The sequence below is a fragment of the Mytilus trossulus genome, chromosome 6 (genome assembly GCF_036588685.1).
Source record: "Mytilus trossulus isolate FHL-02 chromosome 6, PNRI_Mtr1.1.1.hap1, whole genome shotgun sequence".
Taxonomy (NCBI): domain Eukaryota; kingdom Metazoa; phylum Mollusca; class Bivalvia; order Mytilida; family Mytilidae; genus Mytilus; species Mytilus trossulus.
The window spans coordinates 52,238,907-52,259,691 of record NC_086378.1 but is presented as its reverse complement, the minus strand read 5'-3'; the positions used below and the strand labels follow the sequence as shown (position 1 = coordinate 52,259,691).

At 31.6% G+C, this 20,785-nt stretch overlaps 1 protein-coding gene across 1 annotated transcript; it reads left to right on the top strand.

The window, feature by feature from the left end:
* Positions 1–414: 414 nt before the first annotated feature.
* Positions 415–4,847, top strand: LOC134721508 (uncharacterized). The gene is made up of 3 exons (XM_063584583.1): positions 415–531; positions 1,386–1,447; positions 2,154–4,847. Exon 3 carries the CDS (start codon positions 2,159–2,161, stop codon positions 3,011–3,013), a length of 855 nt encoding a protein of 284 aa, XP_063440653.1. The 5' UTR covers positions 415–531; positions 1,386–1,447; positions 2,154–2,158; the 3' UTR covers positions 3,014–4,847.
* The last annotated feature ends 15,938 nt before the right edge of the window (positions 4,848–20,785 follow it).

Sequence of the window (20,785 nt, the reverse complement as noted above, 5' to 3'; positions counted from 1 at the left end):
ATTTAAAATGAACATGTTTTATGAAGGCTTGAATAATTATTTGCAATTTAAAGGGTAAACAATGGCTCTTATTAAATGATAATACCTCATCTTGTCTGAAATCAAACAGGACATTTGTTCGGTAACTTGTACATGTTCTATAAAACATGCATGATTTGCACAATATTTTGCTCGTGGAAAACGTACACATTTGAAGTCACGCCTTTTTTCATATTAACGAATATGCAAAAATTCACTGCCCTCAAAATATATAACAATAGGTTATGTCAGGAATGGTAGTCAAACTATTTTCCATACATCGTAAATTTTGTTTCTATAAATTGTATTTGTCTACATGTACGTATTTTAAACTTTCTATTATATCTTAATTTATTCTATTAAACCCAAATAAGCCAGTACTTATTTATAGTTTTATGATAAGACATTATTTATAGTTGGAAATTTCTAGACTGTTAGTTTTAACTACCTTCTGCATAGAATATTTCTTACAAACAACGTTGCATCCAATAAGCTTACATTTCATTTATACAGGTAAGGATTTCAATTTCATCCTATAGATTTACAGCCGAACTTAATATTAAATATAGGTAATTTTTATTATATTTCAACCATTGTTTTAACAGTACACATAATACATGCATAATGTAACATGTGTAAGTAGTCGTATAAAAAGCATGCAATCCAAAAGAAAGCACAAAAAACGATTAATGAAAATAGGGATTAAAAGGTTCAGCAGACATACAAAGAAACAGATTAATTCTGAAATGTATTCTATGGCATGCCAAAGGTATCTATTTTTTATGTAGTGCATACACTTGTTTCTGTATTTACTACATCGTATTGTTTAGACTTTGCAAAAAATTAATACATGTATACCATGTAATTCCAATGTTTAAATTGTGTTGTGCTTTTATCAGATAAATACAATGAAGTCATACGAAATGTAATTTTTTAGTGTTTTTTTTTATTTTCATATTTTTTATTTTTTATTTTTTATTCGAAACCGATACTTCTATAGTTGATATGACTTTTTGATACATGCATCAATATGTATACTTATAGAATATCGTTGATAACCTCAACGAGATTCTTTTTCTCGCTTGAGTCGGGACGGCGAAAGCAAGAAAAGAGATCGAGTTGAGATGACCAATGATAATATATTTATCGCTATTCTACCTATGACGACTTTGTCAATTTCATGTTAATTCTGGCGATAATTTTCCATCACAAGCGAGTAACATAATATGAAAAACTATCATAAAAAAAGATCAAAGGAAAGATACACAAAATAGCAATAAATATAAATAAAAGTTTAATAATGAAAAAAATAAAGAGACATTAATTTCCAGGAGTCAAGTCTATTTTAAACATTATTATTATTTCAGGACTATTCTTAATTTATATTTCAACGAACCGAACTAAAGGGAAAATAAAAGATATAAAGAAAGTAAGTTATATATATGTCCTTAGATTGAAGTGTCAAAGTGTAAAAATGAATAAAGTGAAATATTAGTAAAGAACTAAACCAGTTAATACCTAAACAAAGCTTACCTACCATTATGATTTAACAAACTCCTTAATATCTTACAAAAGAAATTTTTCATTGACTCAAGTTTGATAATCGACCTTAATGTTTATATTTAGAAATGAATTACATTTTCTGAAAATCAGTTTAAAAAAACTATTCACGAACGTATGCATGCATATCACATTGCTAAAAAATACAATAGCCAATGACAGAACAGTAGCAATCACACAAGGGTTATTGTTTTGTATTTTTTTTATTGTGGTATTTTCATGGACTCTGTTTGTAGAAAAGAAAGGATCTACTTGTATTTTTTAAGCTAAAAAATGAATCATTTGTGTCATATACAAACAAATAAAAACATTTCTCATGTTTGTTTATATTACAACCAAAGGTCACAAGGCAATAGTACCACTATATTTCTTATACATTAACTCGTCGTGGATACTAGGATTACGTTTGTATACACTAGACGTTCGATTCTACAAAAGACACAACCCATATAATTGATTATCACACATATTTATGTAGTTTGATACACCATTCTATTTCAATGAATATAGATTTAGAACCAATATTTGCCAACAAAGATTTCATTACTTAATCATTTAAACTCCTTTAAAAACAGGCAAAATGGGGAAACATACAGACAGACTTAAACTCATTGGCTGGAATCAATTAGGGAGTGATGGAAAGCAGTTTCAAGCTGACAGGATATTGTATTTTGATGATGTAATTAGTCGTAATGATCCCGATATTGTGTTTCTACACGGAGACAATCCTGATATGAACTCAGTAGCACTTAAAGACTATAGACCGGCGAAAGTTGCTTTCAACTTGGATACTGTGCTTCTGTATGATACTACAAGACTGAAGTTACCAACACCCAATTGGTATGGCAAGACACGAGACTTTAAGGTTCCTAATATAGATAAGAACAAATTGATGTACCCACTAGTGGGTATCTTGTCACCACAACCAACTTCACATGTTGTCAAGCAATTTCATTGCATCAGTTGGCACTGGAACCTAACACATCAAACAAATTATCAAAAGGATCTCTATGAATTTGCTCGACAAATTCTATGGCTTTCACAATACCTTGCATTTCTATCGGGGGTAGAAGTGCTGATTGGAGGAAACTTTAATCTATCGCTATCGCAAATAAAACCATTAGTTGAGGAACATAACAGACAAATCCAGGGAACAATTGATTTTGTCAGGCCAATTTTTAGACAAATGGGATATGATAATGATATGACCGATTACATTTCTCGTCCGCAACGTAAACTTTGTCAGCTAAGAGTTCACGAGTGCAAATCCACTATTAGCAGCCAACAAGGACCTGATTATTTTGTTGCATCAAAACAAATGAACCTTTGTAATACTAAAATGATAACAGAATCCAAGCTCCCAACAACGATATCATCCATCAAGACTGCGGAAATCAATATTCCAGCAACACCAAAAAAACACAGCGGAGGCTAGATTGAATATTTTCTGAGAGAAAAAAATCGTATTGATATCTGAGTCAAGTATCTCAGCTGGTTCATTTTCATTTTATTAGGTAGTTTCCTTTTATAAAATGGAATCGATTTAAAAATAGAATAGCACAAATAGAGAAAACAAAATCCCCTTATCATTCAATTAATGAAAATTATCGTCCAGATTATACAAATCTTTTAAGATTTGTGTGCGTCAAAATACTGCTCATGGGAATCTATAGAAAAAAACGAAATATACAAGCGCATTTTGATACCATGGAACATACAAATGTACAAATGTAAATATTCTAGATTCTAAAAGCTTACAATTTATTCTATGATTTAACACTTATGATGATCTTTTATTTTATAAGACAAGCGCATCACAATCCATTTACGTATATCTTTTTATAATTTAACTGTTATAACACTTATCAAGAGATTTGATTCAAACAAATTAACACACATTTAAGTAAGACTTTTTACTCTAATTTTTAGTAGATTTATATTTCATGTATTTTTGACAGCTGTTTATTTTTTAAAATAAACTTGTTTGTTTCTGTCACTCCATCACATATGTTCCACGACGAAGAAATATTTATAAACATAATGTCCACTGGAAATTCCATAGTTTTTTCCTTTAGGAATGAAGGTTATATGTTTGTTCCAACACAGTATAGTTTAAATCAAAGTAATCAGGTTACGTTCTGTAAAGTGGAATACATATACGTTTGAAGTTTATCAATATTTGAATTGAATGCCAATATATTCTACACATGAAGCCTTCCAGTGTTGATGGTTCATATTGGTTACCATCCTTTTTATCACAGCCAAGATATAGGTGCAAAAACTTTTATTTAGATATTCTGCAGACATTTTTTCACCAGACTCCTCTAAATATTTTATAAAGAGGCTCATGCCAGACACTGCTTTTCTATTTGTATTTTCATTTGTAGTGGCTTCAAGAAAATTGTCGATTTCTTCATAATTTATGTCTTGAAATCTTGAACTTTCTGTTGATTTTTTATTTGCCTGTTGTGCCTCAGCCCCTTCTTCAGCTTCCTGTGAAATTCTAGCTATCATATTTAAGTCTAGAAATTCCGCTGCTTCTAACTCGAAATATTTTTGTTCAAGAATTTGGCCTAATATGGCAGTAGCATAGGATCAAAAATAATAAGACATTTTGGAATATTCCGAAAAAGCAGACACTTTTTTTTATAGAACAGAAGGAGGGTGAAGGACGCTTTTAAAGTATCATACCCTTTATTATGCCGTATTTTAATTGTTAATTGCATGTTTGTGATGTTTTTATCGCTTTAAAAGACGATCATAACTGTAAAATACTTCTTATTTACCAAAAGAGGACATAATTTCGTTGAAAAGATATTCATTAATAAACTGAAAATGTTCATTAAATTGTCCGTACAATTGTTGTGTTTACAATCTTGTATGTATTGTTCATCATACGAAGCCGAGTTAATATGTATTTGCTCTGAATTCGTCACACCACATCACTAAACAATGCGATGTAAATAGCAAACTGTATTTCGACATCCATAATGATATTATCTATTTTAATCGAAACTCAAGCTAGTGAAGCATTAAAGAGGAAACGTTTTTTGTTATTATCGTGCATATATCATTTATACACAGTTGTGCTTCTTAAATCAAAACTTGTGTATTTGCGTGTGAAAAAAGTAGTTCCTGTAAAATGGCGCGGAAAGTCTCGCGAGTCAAGATAAACGAGTTATTTCACATATGAGATTATCGGAATTTATCACAATGGGAAAATCATATAAATCACCATCATCTATATAATAAATATTATTATTCAATCATTCTGAATCTACTTATCCTTCTATAATGAACCATATGATGATTATTATAATATGCTATGAAAAATTGTTGTTCGCGACAAAAAAAAGTTTTGAAAACCAAATTAATAAATCTTTTTTGAGAATTAACAACAAAACGACTGTCAAAATAAATGTATCAGGCTTACAACTTTAATGAAATTATTGTTTTGTATTTATCAACACATCCAAAGAGAGTTAACCCAATTTTGTTCACTGGTATTGACAAAAGGAAGACAGTTTTTATTTGATGACAAGTGTAATTTAAAATACGTAATTTTGTTCATCATACCATTTCTTATAATTCCATAATTTTTTCTTCTTCTTTATAACGACAAACTTCTTACCAACAATAAGACATCATTAGCTCTATCAATGATGCAAGGCCATGAGAGATGCTAATATATACAGGTGGCGTGGACACATTTGATTTCCGACTGAATTGGTTAAGGTGCAGAGTAAATATACAATCACCGTTTGAATACTAAATACGATTTGACTGATATAGTCTGACCACCAATTTCATTTATCTGTCCCGTAAATTACAACGACAGCCTTGGTAAGTGATCAGAGAATATGAAATACAATTGTTGAAACCTGGACTGTATGAAACAACGAAAAATAGCTCGAGTATGACAAATTGGTAAAAAAAAAAAGAGAATATCAAAGAAATGATCAGTATTCCTACGAGCAAAACAAAATATGACATACATTCACGACTATCATATTCAAATTCCTGAGTTGATAAACAAATAAAAAAAGCGGCTCGGTATAACATGTGTGTGACCACCCTATTAACCTTGGACATTGTTGTAACAGCACAAGATAAGGATAAAGATGTAAATCTGATCTAAATAAACCATCAACATCTTCATGTGTAGAGTAGATAGGTAACATCAACAGAAAAATTCAACCTTAAGTACATATATTACAAAGGGTCCTGAATTTTGAAAAATGTAGAAAAGTTCTTCAGGCAAAACAAAAACAGTTAAAGTATGGGGTACCGAAAAAAGCCAAATGCTTCAGATGAGCTTACTGACTCAGACATTGATAAACTTTATGAACATGATTCATTATTAATACATGCTTTTTTACCATAACACTGATAACGGAAATGGGAAAAGTGTCAAAGAGACAACAACCCGACCATAGAACAGACAACAGCAGAAGGTCACCAACAGGTCTTCAATGTAGTGAAATATTCTACGGAGGCGTCCTTCAGCTGGCCCCTAAACAAATATATATTAGTTCAATAATAATTTATCATTTCAAAATCTAAGTTGTACGCAAGAAACTAACATTTAAAATCAAACAAGACTAACAAATGCTAGGGCTCCTGACTGTATACAGGCGCAAAAATGCGGCGGGTTTAAACATGTTTATAAGATCAAAACCCTCCCCTATACATCTAGCCAATTTAGAGAAGTAAACGCTTAACAATAAATTATTACATTTAACTCTAACTCTAGTTCTTCGGATACGTGGTGGTTAAGAGCAAATGAATCTAAACTTTGGAGATATTTGTATTGGAGTAGACTCCAAAGGTGGGGAACATCTCTGTCTACGCATGAATGTCAAACCAAAACAAGAAACTTTCCTAACAACATGAAACAAATCAAAACAAAAGTCAGGGCCCATCCTGATAAAAAACGCTGTCCAGTTAATGCTTTCTGCATTTGCCAAAGTAAAAGACCAACAAAAATGACCACGACAATAATAATCAAAATCAAGGAGTTAACAAAGACTCGCATAACCAAAGGACATTTACATGAACAGTTATAAATAATAATAAAGAATCAACACAAACTCCACTAAAAACTGGGAGTGAAATCAGGTGCTCTGGAATGGTAAGCATTTTCTGCACCGTATACGGCACCCGTCGTGTTAGTTCTGTGTCCAGTTCGGTAATGATCGAAGGTTCTTATGACTGAGGAAGAATACCAGATATGATTTCCGAAATACTTTTATCATTTTTGCCAATCAGGTCATAATTGCGACTGTAAAATTTCTTGAGTGATGACCTTAATTTGATTGGTTCATAGCCCTGTATAAGCAACTTTTGAGATAACAGTATTCCTCGTTCATAAAAATCAACGTACTTTCAGCTAGCTCTAGAGTAACGTATCAATTGAGACACACATACTCCATATGCTGGTGCCGCTGGGATGTTGCTACACAGAAATGGAAAGTTGACTATAGGATAATTTAGATCATCGCGTTTGTCATACATTTTGGTATTTAACCTACCATCAGTAGTCATTTCGAGAAAAAGGTCCAAATATGAAGCAGATTTATCTGTGTCGGTAGTATCTTTAATTTCAAGTCACCAAAGACCCTTTGTCCTTGCCATAAACCATTTTGTCAATAGGCAATATTAGCATGCATGGTTTATAGAGTCAACAATGTGAATAAATACTATATATATAGCTTAACTTCAAAAATGTAATGCTTATCCAACAATCATTGGTGAAAGGAATCTAACAAATCATAGTGCCAGAAAACATCTTATTCAAAAACTACATGACAAATGTGCTGACAATGACTTCGGATAATAAAATGTCCTCTTACTTTCAAGGAAACAACTACATCAATGGTGGAACATTTAACGTTTTTAGTTACTCTGGAAATGAGAAAAGTCAACATGAAACTGATTTACGTCCAGAACCGACAACACAGAAGAAATTCAAAAGAATTCTTCCCTTAACAGTCAATGATTCTGACTCTGATTAATAGTTGACATTCTGTATATGACTATCTTTCTAATCAAAATTTCAGTATTTAATACACAGGTTTATATAACTTCATATCAACCATATAAATGTGTTTCAAAACACTTGTCATACTAAAGTGACATACATTTCATACGTGTGTTTCCCTATTTTTCCTATTTAATCAACAGCTGACACACAGTTAATTCACAGTAACCATATAGACTTTGTCATAGGAATTTCTTATAATCCAAATCTTTCAATCGTTTCAATATTCACACCACAATAACACAAAATAAACTCAACCTCCAGTTTTGAAAAAGGCGGCGTGGTTACTTTCACGACACACATCAAAATTCACGCTCACTTGAGACTTCAAACTGAAGATTTCCTCATCGACACTTAAAACTTTTTGGTTAAATATGTCACACATCAACAATCAATACCTTAGATGCATTAAAACAACTCTTCAATTCACAATAGCTGCTAAATATGAATCAATCTTCTGGAGGTGACAATCGGAATTTGGCATTTTGACAGTTGTGTGCAATACACATATATATATGTATACATGTACGTAAAAAAAAATGCAAGTGAAATCGACAATGAAGGGAATCCAAATATAAACGTTAGTATAAAAATATGGATTTGTTATTTTGAATCTCTATAATAATAAGTATAAATAATTGCCGTATTTGAATATAAAAAATAAGACAACTTGTGACCAAACGCTTCTATGTCTTAGACTCCGGCTGCGCACTCGTTTAATCCATGCGTCGTTCAGTCACGCGTTGCTTTATTTTTGAAATTCAAATACGGCGATTAGTTATACTATAAGTAACACAGCAACAAACGACATCATAAAAATTACAGGCCCCTATATAGCCGAGTAATGCTTAAGGAAGTTCGCTTTTTCAGTTTCAAAACGATTTAAAAAAAAAAGCTATTAAAAAAAAAATTTTTATAAGACTTTTACGAATGGCTTATAATTATACATGTAAAAGATTTAAAAAACGATAAATGGGGGTCAATTGACAGCATTCAAATGGATAAAACCAGAGAATTCGTCTAATGAGAGGTTCTGAACTACAGGCTCCATCCATATTACATACATAACTTAACAAAAGGCTATTAAAATATGTTAGTAAAATCTCAACCATTCACCAAACCTGAGACAACGATTTAACACTATAATTTCATAAAAAAAAATCTCCTAATGGAACAAAAGGATGAGGATGTAAACACATATATGACCTATACAGATTTGAAAAAGGAGTAAAACACGTACATTAAAAGTTCCATGTCAAATTGATTAAAAAAAAGGTGTGGTATGATTGCCAATAAGACAACTCTCTTTAAGAGCCCAAATAACACAGAAATTAATAGCTATGTGTCACCGTGCAACTATGGACAATGAGCAAACCCCATGCAGCACAGTCAGCTATTAAAGGCCCTGAAATCACAAATGTAAAACTACTCAAAAGTTATCAAGTTATCAAGTTATCGTGGATTATTGTTTAATACACAAGACGCGCGTTTCGTATACATATGACTCATTAATCACGCTCAGATCAAAACAGTTAAGGCAAACAAGTACAAAGTTCAAGAGCGTTGAGGAAACAAACTTCGAAAAAAGTTGTGACAAATACGGTTAAGTCAATCTTTAATGAGAAAATCCTAAGTGTTTTAAAACATTCATAGTTTTGTAAACAGAAAATTTATAAAAATGAAAATTATAATTAATATTCAGTTCAACAACGAAGTGCTGACTACTTGGCTGGTTTAACCCTCGGGGACGAACGTTTACCTTTAGTGGCATAGACTCAGTGGTGTTAATAGTTATCAAAAGTAGCAGGATTATAACCACAAAACTAACGTTTAAATTAAAGTACAAAATAAAAAATTAACATAAATTGTCACACAACAAGGACGAAATCATCTAATGACTGCCACTGCACTACAGGCTCCGTACAAATCACATAACGAAAAGGTGGAGTAAAAACTGTTGGTGAAATCTCAAATCTTCATTATTTGAGACAGTGATTTGATGGTTTAACTTCAGAAAAAAAATCATACACCTCCGTTGAAAAAGACTTGAATTATACTATTGAATTCAGGCGTGCAAGCTTTAATTTGATAACCCGTTATAAGTGCTAAAATCTTTTAGTTTTTGGAAACAATGCAAGGTTTAAGTGAATTCATACATTAATGTAAAACATAAAACATTTATATATATGATTTTTTTCATTTAAAAAACACATGCTGTATATTCTTAAAAGTTTGTTTTGCTCTTTGCAATGTTCAGAATGTCAAAGTCACTCGGAGTCCCAATGTTTGCTTGAAGATTTTTTTTTTTTTTTTGATATTGAAGAGAAACTAGTATATTTTATCCACACACTAAACAATCGACTTACCCTGCTCGATAATATTTTTTTCTATTGTCGAGCCGTTTTTCTTTCATAGTTCAAACTAAAACAGGTTAAACAGGTAAATTGGTCAATGACAATGATGCTACATCTTTCTACAAAAACTATACATGTTGGTGACAGACAAACAGTTACCGTACACTTAAGTTGTAAACTGTAAGTTAAACAATCAATTGCACCGATAACCCAATACTACTTGCAGATAATATATATCATTCAGATCAACGTACTGACAGATCTTTTTCATTTCTACACTGATCTATTGTTTGAAAATATTTTAGATTTCACCAACAACGGAATATCTTGTGAACTGAACATTGTCATCTATAAATGTCAAACTGGATTAAGTATTGCACATGATGTGAGTGGTGTAAATCTTTGACATGGACAAGATATTCTTACTATAGTTGGTATATAATCTAGGCATCTTTATAGTTAAATGTTTCTCAACCGAAACTGAAAAGTTCCCAGTGAATTGATGGATGACAAATTACTTTAACTAGATTTCTTACGAGATCACAAATGTTTTCTCTTTATGCATATTATTCATGGACTCCATATGGACTCTTTTTTAATAACAAACAACTGGAAATATCTGCAAATTTTATGTTAAAAAATGCAGAAAATTTAGTTCAATTTGGTCTAAATAATACTTTAACGAGATAAATGTCAATTTATGATTGTGGAAACATTGTATCCATTTATATGACCCTAAGCAAAGAAATTAAAGATAAATCCCCAAAAATAGGTATTTTATAGCTTTTGCATACAAAGATTTCCTACGATATCATCTCAAAACGGATGGTTTAACAGTACAACTTCAGAATTGGAGTTCCGTAAAAAGTACTCTACTTTTGTTTTCGAAAACAATGCAAGGTTTAAAAGAAGGCGTAAAATAATGTACCTAACATTTATATTAAATATAAATTTATACTTTTAACCAAAAACATGCTATCTATTCTTTGATAAATCGTTGCTGCTCACAAGGAAGCTTTTAAACCAAGAATACCAAAGGGTGAAGTTGAAATCTTCCCTTCGACAATTTTATGGACGCCATCACGAGTTGGATGACCGTTATGGAAAACCCGTTTCACAGATGTTATCGGATATGTTTCTCACGTCGTAACTACAATCCCATTCCCTTTCATGAATGTGACCTACCGAATTTGACTATTTACCGGATTTGTTATAACAAGAGCAACACAACGGGTGCCACATGAGGAGCAGGATCTGCTTACCCTTCCTGAGCACCTGAGATTACTCCTAGTTTTTTGGTTGGGTTCGTATTCTTTAACTTTATATATGTTGTGTCATGTAAACTATTGTTTGTCTGTTTGTCTTTTACATTTTTAGCCATGGTATTGTCAGTTCATTTTCGATTTATACGTTCGACTATCTCTCTGGTATCTTTCGTCCCTCTTTCATGAATTTCGTTTTTACTTCTTCTGTTTATTTTGGTTTCTTCTTAATATAGAATTATTTCGAAATGATATCGTTGATATCTTCAAATGAAAAATGCTTGTAATATTGAGGGAAAAAAACAAAGATAAAACAGTACAATTTTGTTCAATCCGAACAAGATTTTATTTATTGAATATTTCCTTAATTGGGACGCACATTAATAAAAACTTGAAATATATATTATATGTTTCTCTAATTCTTCGTCAATTTATCCCTTAGTGCACCCATTGTATACAAAAAAATAACCAACGTGTGGTTCGCTTGGTCTCAGTTTTTCATTGGTTAAAATTCGATTGTGACGTTGAATTTTCTTGTTTTACTCTGAATTTCCTATTGTGATGACATAAACAAAAAAGACGACCATGCCTGATGACGTCACATAGAAAAAAACACATTTTTTAGCAGATCAGTCGCAAAAAGGAAAAAGTTTGCCTGTGTATTGTTTGATAATCATAAAAGAAACCGTTTCCACCACAAAATCCCGTGTAATACGATATTTATCAACTCTCAACAGTTAAATTTTAAATATTTAAAACGCTCGGCCAGCCTCGCCTTTCAAATTTGAAAATTTAAGTGTCTCGAGTTGATAAACATCGTATTACATTCGATGAAGTAGTAGAATCTATATATAACTACCTCAACATTTAACGAGCAAAATGGGTTTTTGTCAAAACTCTATTGGGTTCAGTTTGGCTTGGGGGAATTGGAACATTGTTTTTTTAATACATCCCTTCAAATTCTTTCAACAGCTTAGCTCATTGATTTTTTAAACAACTTATTGCAAAATTCGATAGTAGTGACCACATTAGCAGCGGCATTATACGAGTGCTACATAAATATATATCAATTATATGTTTATGTAGTATGTCATCTTATCACTTATAGTTTGAATGAAGTGTACAAAGGAATACCATATCAAATGCATATACATATTAAATATTCAGTTGATGATTGTGTCTGTTGCACGCACCGTAATCTAATATTATCCTCGAATGTTGGTTTGATTCGTGTTCGTAAACATATAAGGATAAATAATGGAAGCTAATGACGTCCATTCATTATTTCTTAATATATAAATTTCATATATGTTTTCTATAGTACATTTACTGTATTGCACTTTTAATATGTTGATAACCACATAAACTGTCACTTAGAAATAGAACATTTCAAAGTAGTTCCGAGTCCCAATTTCTGTGCTGAATAGAATTATTTACACAGGTAACACAATATTGATGTCAGAAAGTACACACTATTGAATACAATGTACTGAAAGTTTTTTTAAAATTTTCTACAGTGTTCTCTTGTTTGAAAAGACTAACTGCGTCTAGATTTTACAAACAACGGAATATCTTGTGAACTGAACATTGTCATCTATAAATGTCAAACCGGATTATGTATTGATCAAAACAATTGCATGATGTAAGCGTTGTAAATATTTGACATCTAGGACATGGACAAGATATTCTAGTAACAATTGTTATATAATCTAGAATAGAAAATGATCAATTTCTAGAAGTGAATTGACTGATGACAAATTACCCTAACTAATTTTTTTTCTCAACATGATTGTACTCAAATCATGAAAAACAGGTACAGATGATACACGGACTCCGTATGTCCTCCGTTTAACTGTCATTGATCGGTACAGATTGAGTTCTCAGACCTTAAGGTGATTTTTTAAACACAGTAAGATGATATAATGTTATTAACTTCTAAAAATCTTTTCAAATTAAAAAAAAGAAATTAATTGTAAACTTGGATATTATATGAATGATGAATACAATGAATACAAATAACAACATATTTAGGATTAAAGTCTCATTTACTTAACAAAAAGAGTATTAGTATTTATTTCATGTAAAATATTTTGAATCTTTATAGCTGCCTCTTCCTATTATAGACTTAAATAAATTAATTTTGGAGAGCAACTTTAGTTTTAGGACTTGTCGCATCTTATGATCCACAAGTAATGTAATCGATCCAGTGAAATTAATTTTAAAAAAACTTCATTAACTTCGTGCGTCTGACACGATTTCACTATGATAAAGTTATGTTGATTCCCCGTATTGTGAAATATCAACATAATACGTCATACATTTCGTGTGTCTGAGTCACCTTTACGTTGTGACGTTGATCCGGATACTCAAGGTCGAATATTTGGAAGTCAGCTATGTATTCGAACATAAACTGTTGAAAATTTACATGATATATAAAAAAGACCTTAAATCATAGTAAAATCATGACAATTGCCAGATTGAGGGAAAAGTTTACATTTGTCGTGACGTACAAGTCTATAAACACACGATTTAAGAAAAACAAATATAATTCATGTCGGTGCCAATACTTCTGACTAGATAAAACTATTGCTTAAAAAAGTGAGAAAAAAAAATAGAGCGCTTTTAGCATTTGTATGTTCCTTTATCACGAGCTCTGGAGACCTAATACTTAAAAGCTAATATATAGCCATGATAGAATAACCGAAACAAATAAAACACCTAATAATGATACAAAAAAATATAAATCTTTGACTGAGCGAATTTGTATATGATAAATCCGTTTAATTTATACTTGATTCAAATCATATATATAGACCCACTTGTTGTAAGTACGCTCAAGCAAAAATCACGATAGAAATATGCATATATATAGAGTCACATCAAGAGACATACTAAAAAGAAACATGTCAACTCACGGACATATAAAGTTAAAACTGTAAGAAAATACAAAGAGATACAACTTCAAAACTTATAATATATAACTCTAGATCATCTTTTGATAACCGTGTAGTAGGCACTGAATACTCATATATGAGGGACTGATACTTTCGATGAACATTTTTGAAAAAAGGTCAAAACGCTATTTGAACAAAACTTGGCTCGTTTATCTTTTAGTAGGATAACGATTATCTTTTTCAAAGTGTCAATAGCAGAGCTAGATGCAAGCTTTTGATTATTGTATGCAATGAGAAATTCCGATCCATAAACGGATGGAGTATTGCTGCAAAGGTGAGGATTTATTTTTAATTTGAAAATTGGAAATTTCTCGTTTGTCATAGAGTTTTGTACTGGTATGACTACTGTTGTCAAATATGAGACAAATTTCTCTAGACATGAGACAGAAAGAGACGGATGATACACCACGGATATCCAAAGTTATAATACAATTGAAAACTGACAACGACATGATATTAAACGACACACAGTAAAAAACAAACCAAAATCTACAAAACACGGCACTGAAAACTTAAAACTGAGGAAAAATAACGCTACTGTAATACAAGTGATGATCTCAGTTAGTATGGCAGACACAATGCATATGAAAACACTCCTTATATGCACAGCATCAATTATATTCATATTTTTAACGAAAAAACAATCGTTACAAGGTACAGAATATGAATGATATTTTATTAAATAGTTGGGGAAGACTTAAAATTATGCACAATTTAAAGGGTAGGAGTCCATAAACTATCCACCAGAGTCTTGTTGAAATTCCCCGTTGAGTTTTGTTTTTATAGTATATTTAATAGGACTCATTGTGTAGCACCATTAAAGGAGTTCTCATTGGGAAAACACATGGCTGTTAATATATGAAGAAAAGACACAAATATTATAGTTTAAAGTTTTTGTGTGTGTTACATTTTAATGTTGTGTTTCTTTTGTGTTCTTTGTTTCCTCTTATATTTGGATGTGAAGTCACATTATTATAAGACGTGTCACTGTACTTTTCTATCCCATATTCATGTATTTAGTTTTAGACGTTATATTTGTTATTCTCATCGGATTTTGTCTACTGTTTAGTTCGTTTCTGTGTGTGTTACATTTTAATCTTGTGTGGTCATTCTCTAGTATTGATACGTTTCCCTTGGATTTGGTTTTTGACCTGATTTTTTTTCTATCGATTTATGAGTTTTGAACATATGTATACTACTGTAACCTTTACATATCTTGAATAATTCATAAATGTATCAGAAACACTCACTATTTCTAAGGCTTGAATATATTCAAATTTAGAAAAATATGAATCTATCAAGACTATACAAAAAATCCCTGCCATTGAACTTGCGGATGCATTATTGAATGTTTTGACAGTCTGTCACTATCTTTGTACTATGTTTGTACTAATATAGTTGATATGATAGGATAAGATTGTACTCGGATTGATGTACAAATATTTTTTTTCAAGTAAGTATCAGCAACAGTAGTAAAGCGCTATTCGAAATTCATAAATCGATTGAGAAAAAAACAAATTCTGAGGGAAAAACATCAAATATTAGAGGAGAACTACGAAACAACAGAAACATTACAATAAAATGTAACGCACACAGAAACGAACTATAATATATCAATGGCCATTTCCTGACTTCGTACAGGACATTTGAAGAACACATGGTGAGGTGATCATGGTTTGTGGCATGCCAACTCGTCCGCTTTTATGGCAATGTTAAAATTAACATTAAAATGACAACATTACATGAGAGGACTACAATACAAATAAATGCGAGAACATATAGGACAAAAAAACACACGAATAATAGCTAATAAAATGAACCAGGTTCAAAACCTGATATGCCAGACACGCGTGTCATCCACACAAGACTAACCAGAGACGCTCAGATAAAAATTTCGAAAGCCAAAACAAGTACAAAGTTGGAGAGCACCTAAGGACCAAAAGTTCCAAAAAGTTGTGCCCAATACAGCTAGAGATTTCTGCCTGGGATAAGTACATCCTTATTATTCAGAAAAATTTTGCAAAGGTTAAAATTTTATAAAATTACTTTATAATAGATATACATGATAAAAACAAAGTGATGAGTAACATGACTAACTACAGAATAAAAACGAATACATTACATAAACAACCTAAACCAGCACATAAAAAATCAAAGCCGAGTTAGCTAAAAGCAATCAACGCACAAAGTGACGACACATTTGAATTTCTAAATTGTTTGTCAATTATCATTATTATTCTTACATAATGATTTACTGTGAATGAAAACGAGCTTCAAATTCTCTCTGAAAATATATCATGTATAACACGATGTATGTGTCCAATCAAGCTTTGGAATAATGTGATGGGCGGATGTATGGCGCAAGCATACTACAAGCCTGCATAATTATGCACAACCTAGAGATGGGAATATGTAGGTTACAATTATGTTGTAAATATACAATGCTGTAGCGTCGATTATGAAATGCGACATTCATCCGAGTAACGATATAATCATCTGAATTTTGAATATTTTTAAAAATATGTTTTAGTGAGTATGATTGAATTTTGGTTCATTTAGGTTTGTAGTATGTAGCTTTCTACAATTATCTTGCCTTATCGTAGTTGTCAAACTCCTTGTGATAGTTGTCAAACTTTAGATAAGTCGGTCAAATCCTACTGGAAATTGATAAATGTACGAGTCGTTATCATATATGCATATATACATGCATATGATTCATCAAACCTGGCTATAAGTGCGATTATTAACGAAAAGAAATTAATGAAAATACGACAGATAATGCATTTCCTGAATTTAAATATACCGTTAGCTTTGTTATTTTTTATTTTATATGCATCTTATATCCTGAATCATATTTCCAAAATGTTGTTAGGTACACTGTGTTCCACCTTAAACGTATCATTGGTTTAAAAAATTCAATTCATCTAAGAAAATATTCGATTGTTCTTACTTGGACTATACAATTTTTTAGAGATCAATGTATGTTAATTTTTTATACTGTAGTACGCCGCTAGATTAAAACTGACGTGGAAAGGTAACATATGACCACCGAAAGCTCTTTTTTTGAGAGCCCAGGTGGTCGTGTGGTCTAGCGGGACGGCTGCAGTGCAGGCGATTTGGTGTCACGATATCACAGTAGCATGGGTTCGAATCCCGGCGAGGGAAGAACCAAAAATTTGCGAAAGCAAATTTACAGATCTAACATTGTTGGGTTGATGTTTAGACGAGTTGTATATACATTATGTACACAGCCATGTATCACCATCATTGATGGCGATCCGATGGATACATCTATTGTAGGGTTGTCACTGACTCAGACGTACTTATGAATATAATTATTTTCTGTGACTGTATCTTACATTAATTTGTAGGATCCTTTACTATAGATAATTTAGCTGATCTGTAACAATAACATCTTCATGCCTTATATATCATGTACTGTAGTACGCCGCTAGATTAAAACTGACGTGGAAAGGTAACATATGACCACCGAAAGCTCTTTTTTTGAGAGCCCAGGTGGTCGTGTGGTCTAGCGGGACGGCTGCAGTGCAGGCGATTTGGTGTCACGATATCACAGTAGCATGGGTTCGAATCCCGGCGAGGGAAGAACCAAAAATTTGCGAAAGCAAATTTACAGATCTAACATTGTTGGGTTGATGTTTAGACGAGTTGTATATACATTATGTACACAGCCATGTATCACCATCATTGATGGCGATCCGATGGATACATCTATTGTAGGGTTGTCACTGACTCAGACATACTTATGAATATAATTATTTTCTGTGACTGTATCTTACATTAATTTGTAGGATCCTTTACTATAGATAATTTAGCTGATCTGTAACAATAACATCTTCATGCCTTATATATCATGTAATGTAGTACGCCGCTAGATTAAAACTGACGTGGAAAGGTAACATATGACCACCGAAAGCTCTTTTTTTGAGAGCCCAGGTGGTCGTGTGGTCTAGCGGGACGGCTGCAGTGCAGGCGATTTGGTGTCACGATATCACAGTAGCATGGGTTCGAATCCCGGCGAGGGAAGAACCAAAAATTTGCGAAAGCAAATTTACAGATCTAACATTGTTGGGTTGATGTTTAGACGAGTTGTATATATATATATATATATATATATAAACAGAAATTTGAAATAGCCGAAGTCCTTTATTGTTGAAACTGAAATAACTGCATTATATTTGGTGTTACATATGTACAATATAAATGATAATAATTCATATATAAAGTATTGGAATTTGTAATATACTGCGCCAAAAAAGTTAAGCAACAAAAAAATGAAATTTTATTTTATTACAAAATTGTAACAACATATGATTTTAATAATAAATTAATGAAATTATGACATGTCAGAAGAAACATGATTGTGTATCACTCACATTCATAAGAATTTTCTTTGTATGGAGCGCGGGAGGGTCAAAATGCGAAAAAAGTATAGTGTTGTTCAAAATCAATTTTTCGGCCATGTCCTCAGTGCATAAATGAAGGATTGGCAGGCTCACCAGTAGCTGCCCTTAGTCAATGCACTACTATTGTGGCCGGTAAAAACTTGTCACGTGTTGATGTAAAGCAAAAGAAGCGCATCTCCCTTGACGATAGTTTTTCTTGGTCTACGACATATCGACCTTTCCCGTGCAGTTGCAATTTGTCGATATCTGTTTGTAAGTCTCCAAACTGTTGACCAATGCACATTTAATCAAGCCTCGACATTAGAAACACTAATTCTGGCATCAAACATTCCAATAGCCTTCTTACGATCATTTTTTGGGAGGCCAGGTTGACGCCACATGCAATTTTTTTCATTTTTTTTTTGTGTTTTTCTTACCAATTGTATTTTTCTGAACGTAAGTGAAAAAAAAAACAATTTTGTTTTAAAAGTAGAGGTACATAAGGTAAAACATCAATTACACGTGGAAAGCTAAAATGGCGCGAAATTAATCATCCAGAAAAAAAGTAAGACTGTTAAAAATTACATCCAAAACTAAGGATTATATCAATGATGTTTAAAAAAAATAATTGCAGAAACAACCAAAAAACAAATGAAAGAAATGTGTTGATTAAATTTTAAGGCTCAGTATACATTGATTACACACAATTGGTGTTTTGATTAATTGAGAATAAAGATTTTTAAGTTCAATGTTAAAATACTTTTTTGAGCAAATATCATGTTGTTTCAATGTTTAAGTAAAGATTAAACAGGAACTTCAGGTTAAAAAATATATGATTTTCTTTCCAAAGCAGAAGACTCGAAAACAATCTTCTGAATACGGATAACATCAAGTTTTGATCTCCTGACCAGCAATTGTGAAAGATATTGATTGTTTTACTTAACGTATATTGTAATTTTATGAATGACACCTTATGGATTTAGGACGGTGTTATCCGACTTAATTTAACGAACATTTCTCGACTGGGTTATCTCTTTTAACCTTTTCTTTGGCAAACAACGTTGTGTTCCTATTAATTCTAATTCGTTATTAGTATTTTTAAAAATGTCATCATACACCTGATGATGGCGGGACTATATAGACGACAATTGGAAATACCAGACGGATATTCTAACTCTTAAGAAAATAGTACAAAAACACAATACAATGACTGTTGAATAAGTGTAAATGTATATGCACATACATAACTCAGCCAGGATAAAAAGTCTGTATAATTAACATTGAAAAAATAACCATTCGTTAAGCATTAATTAAACAGGGATCTCACTTCTGTGTAATTTCTTAGGTAAACGGGCAGGTAAACGTAATTCCAATATTGATTGAATAGATAGTGATTTGAAATCGGAAACATTTATTTCTGAAATAGTATGATTGAACAGTCATGTTATAACTATCTGTTTTGTTCATTGATACAAGAACCTTGATCTTAATATTTTTAACTATAAATTATGCTAGGGAACGGATATTGCAAACTTAGTTCAATCTTCACCTAGATAAACATATATATATATATATAGAAAAATTGTGACTATGCGAATTTGAAGATTAGCTTTTTTGGATAACTATACAACAAATAAATCAAGTAACAAATAAGTTTATATTACGAGTATAGTTTTCACAAATACTATTGAATTATGATATATACGAATGTATGCGGTTTTATCATATTACTGACAACTATTGTTTATTGTGAGAAATTCTTATTCAAAGCTTTGAAGGCAACAAAATACGAAGGAAAAATTCAGTATTCAGGAGCAGTAGGAATTACTTCAGAAAAAAGTCGTTTGTTTTGTTATCTTGGATGCATTAGAAATTTGAAATGCTTAACATTTTTCTATAACGATATATCTCAGAAGTGTGTTTTGCATTCAAAAGCATTCCATTTTCCAGATCCAGACCAAACTGAACAAGGATGGATTGCATACTTACTTATAGATAGTAAGATAACAAATATCTATAAAAAAAATCATTATTGATGGCTTATTTTATTATGATATAAAACTTAAAACTTAAAATAATATAAAGCACACGTATTAATTTAATATGCATGCAAGTCATATAAGCCTTTACTATTTCAATTTTCGAGTTTCTTTTTTTTCTTCGGATTTTGCCACTTTTATTGTATAAATCT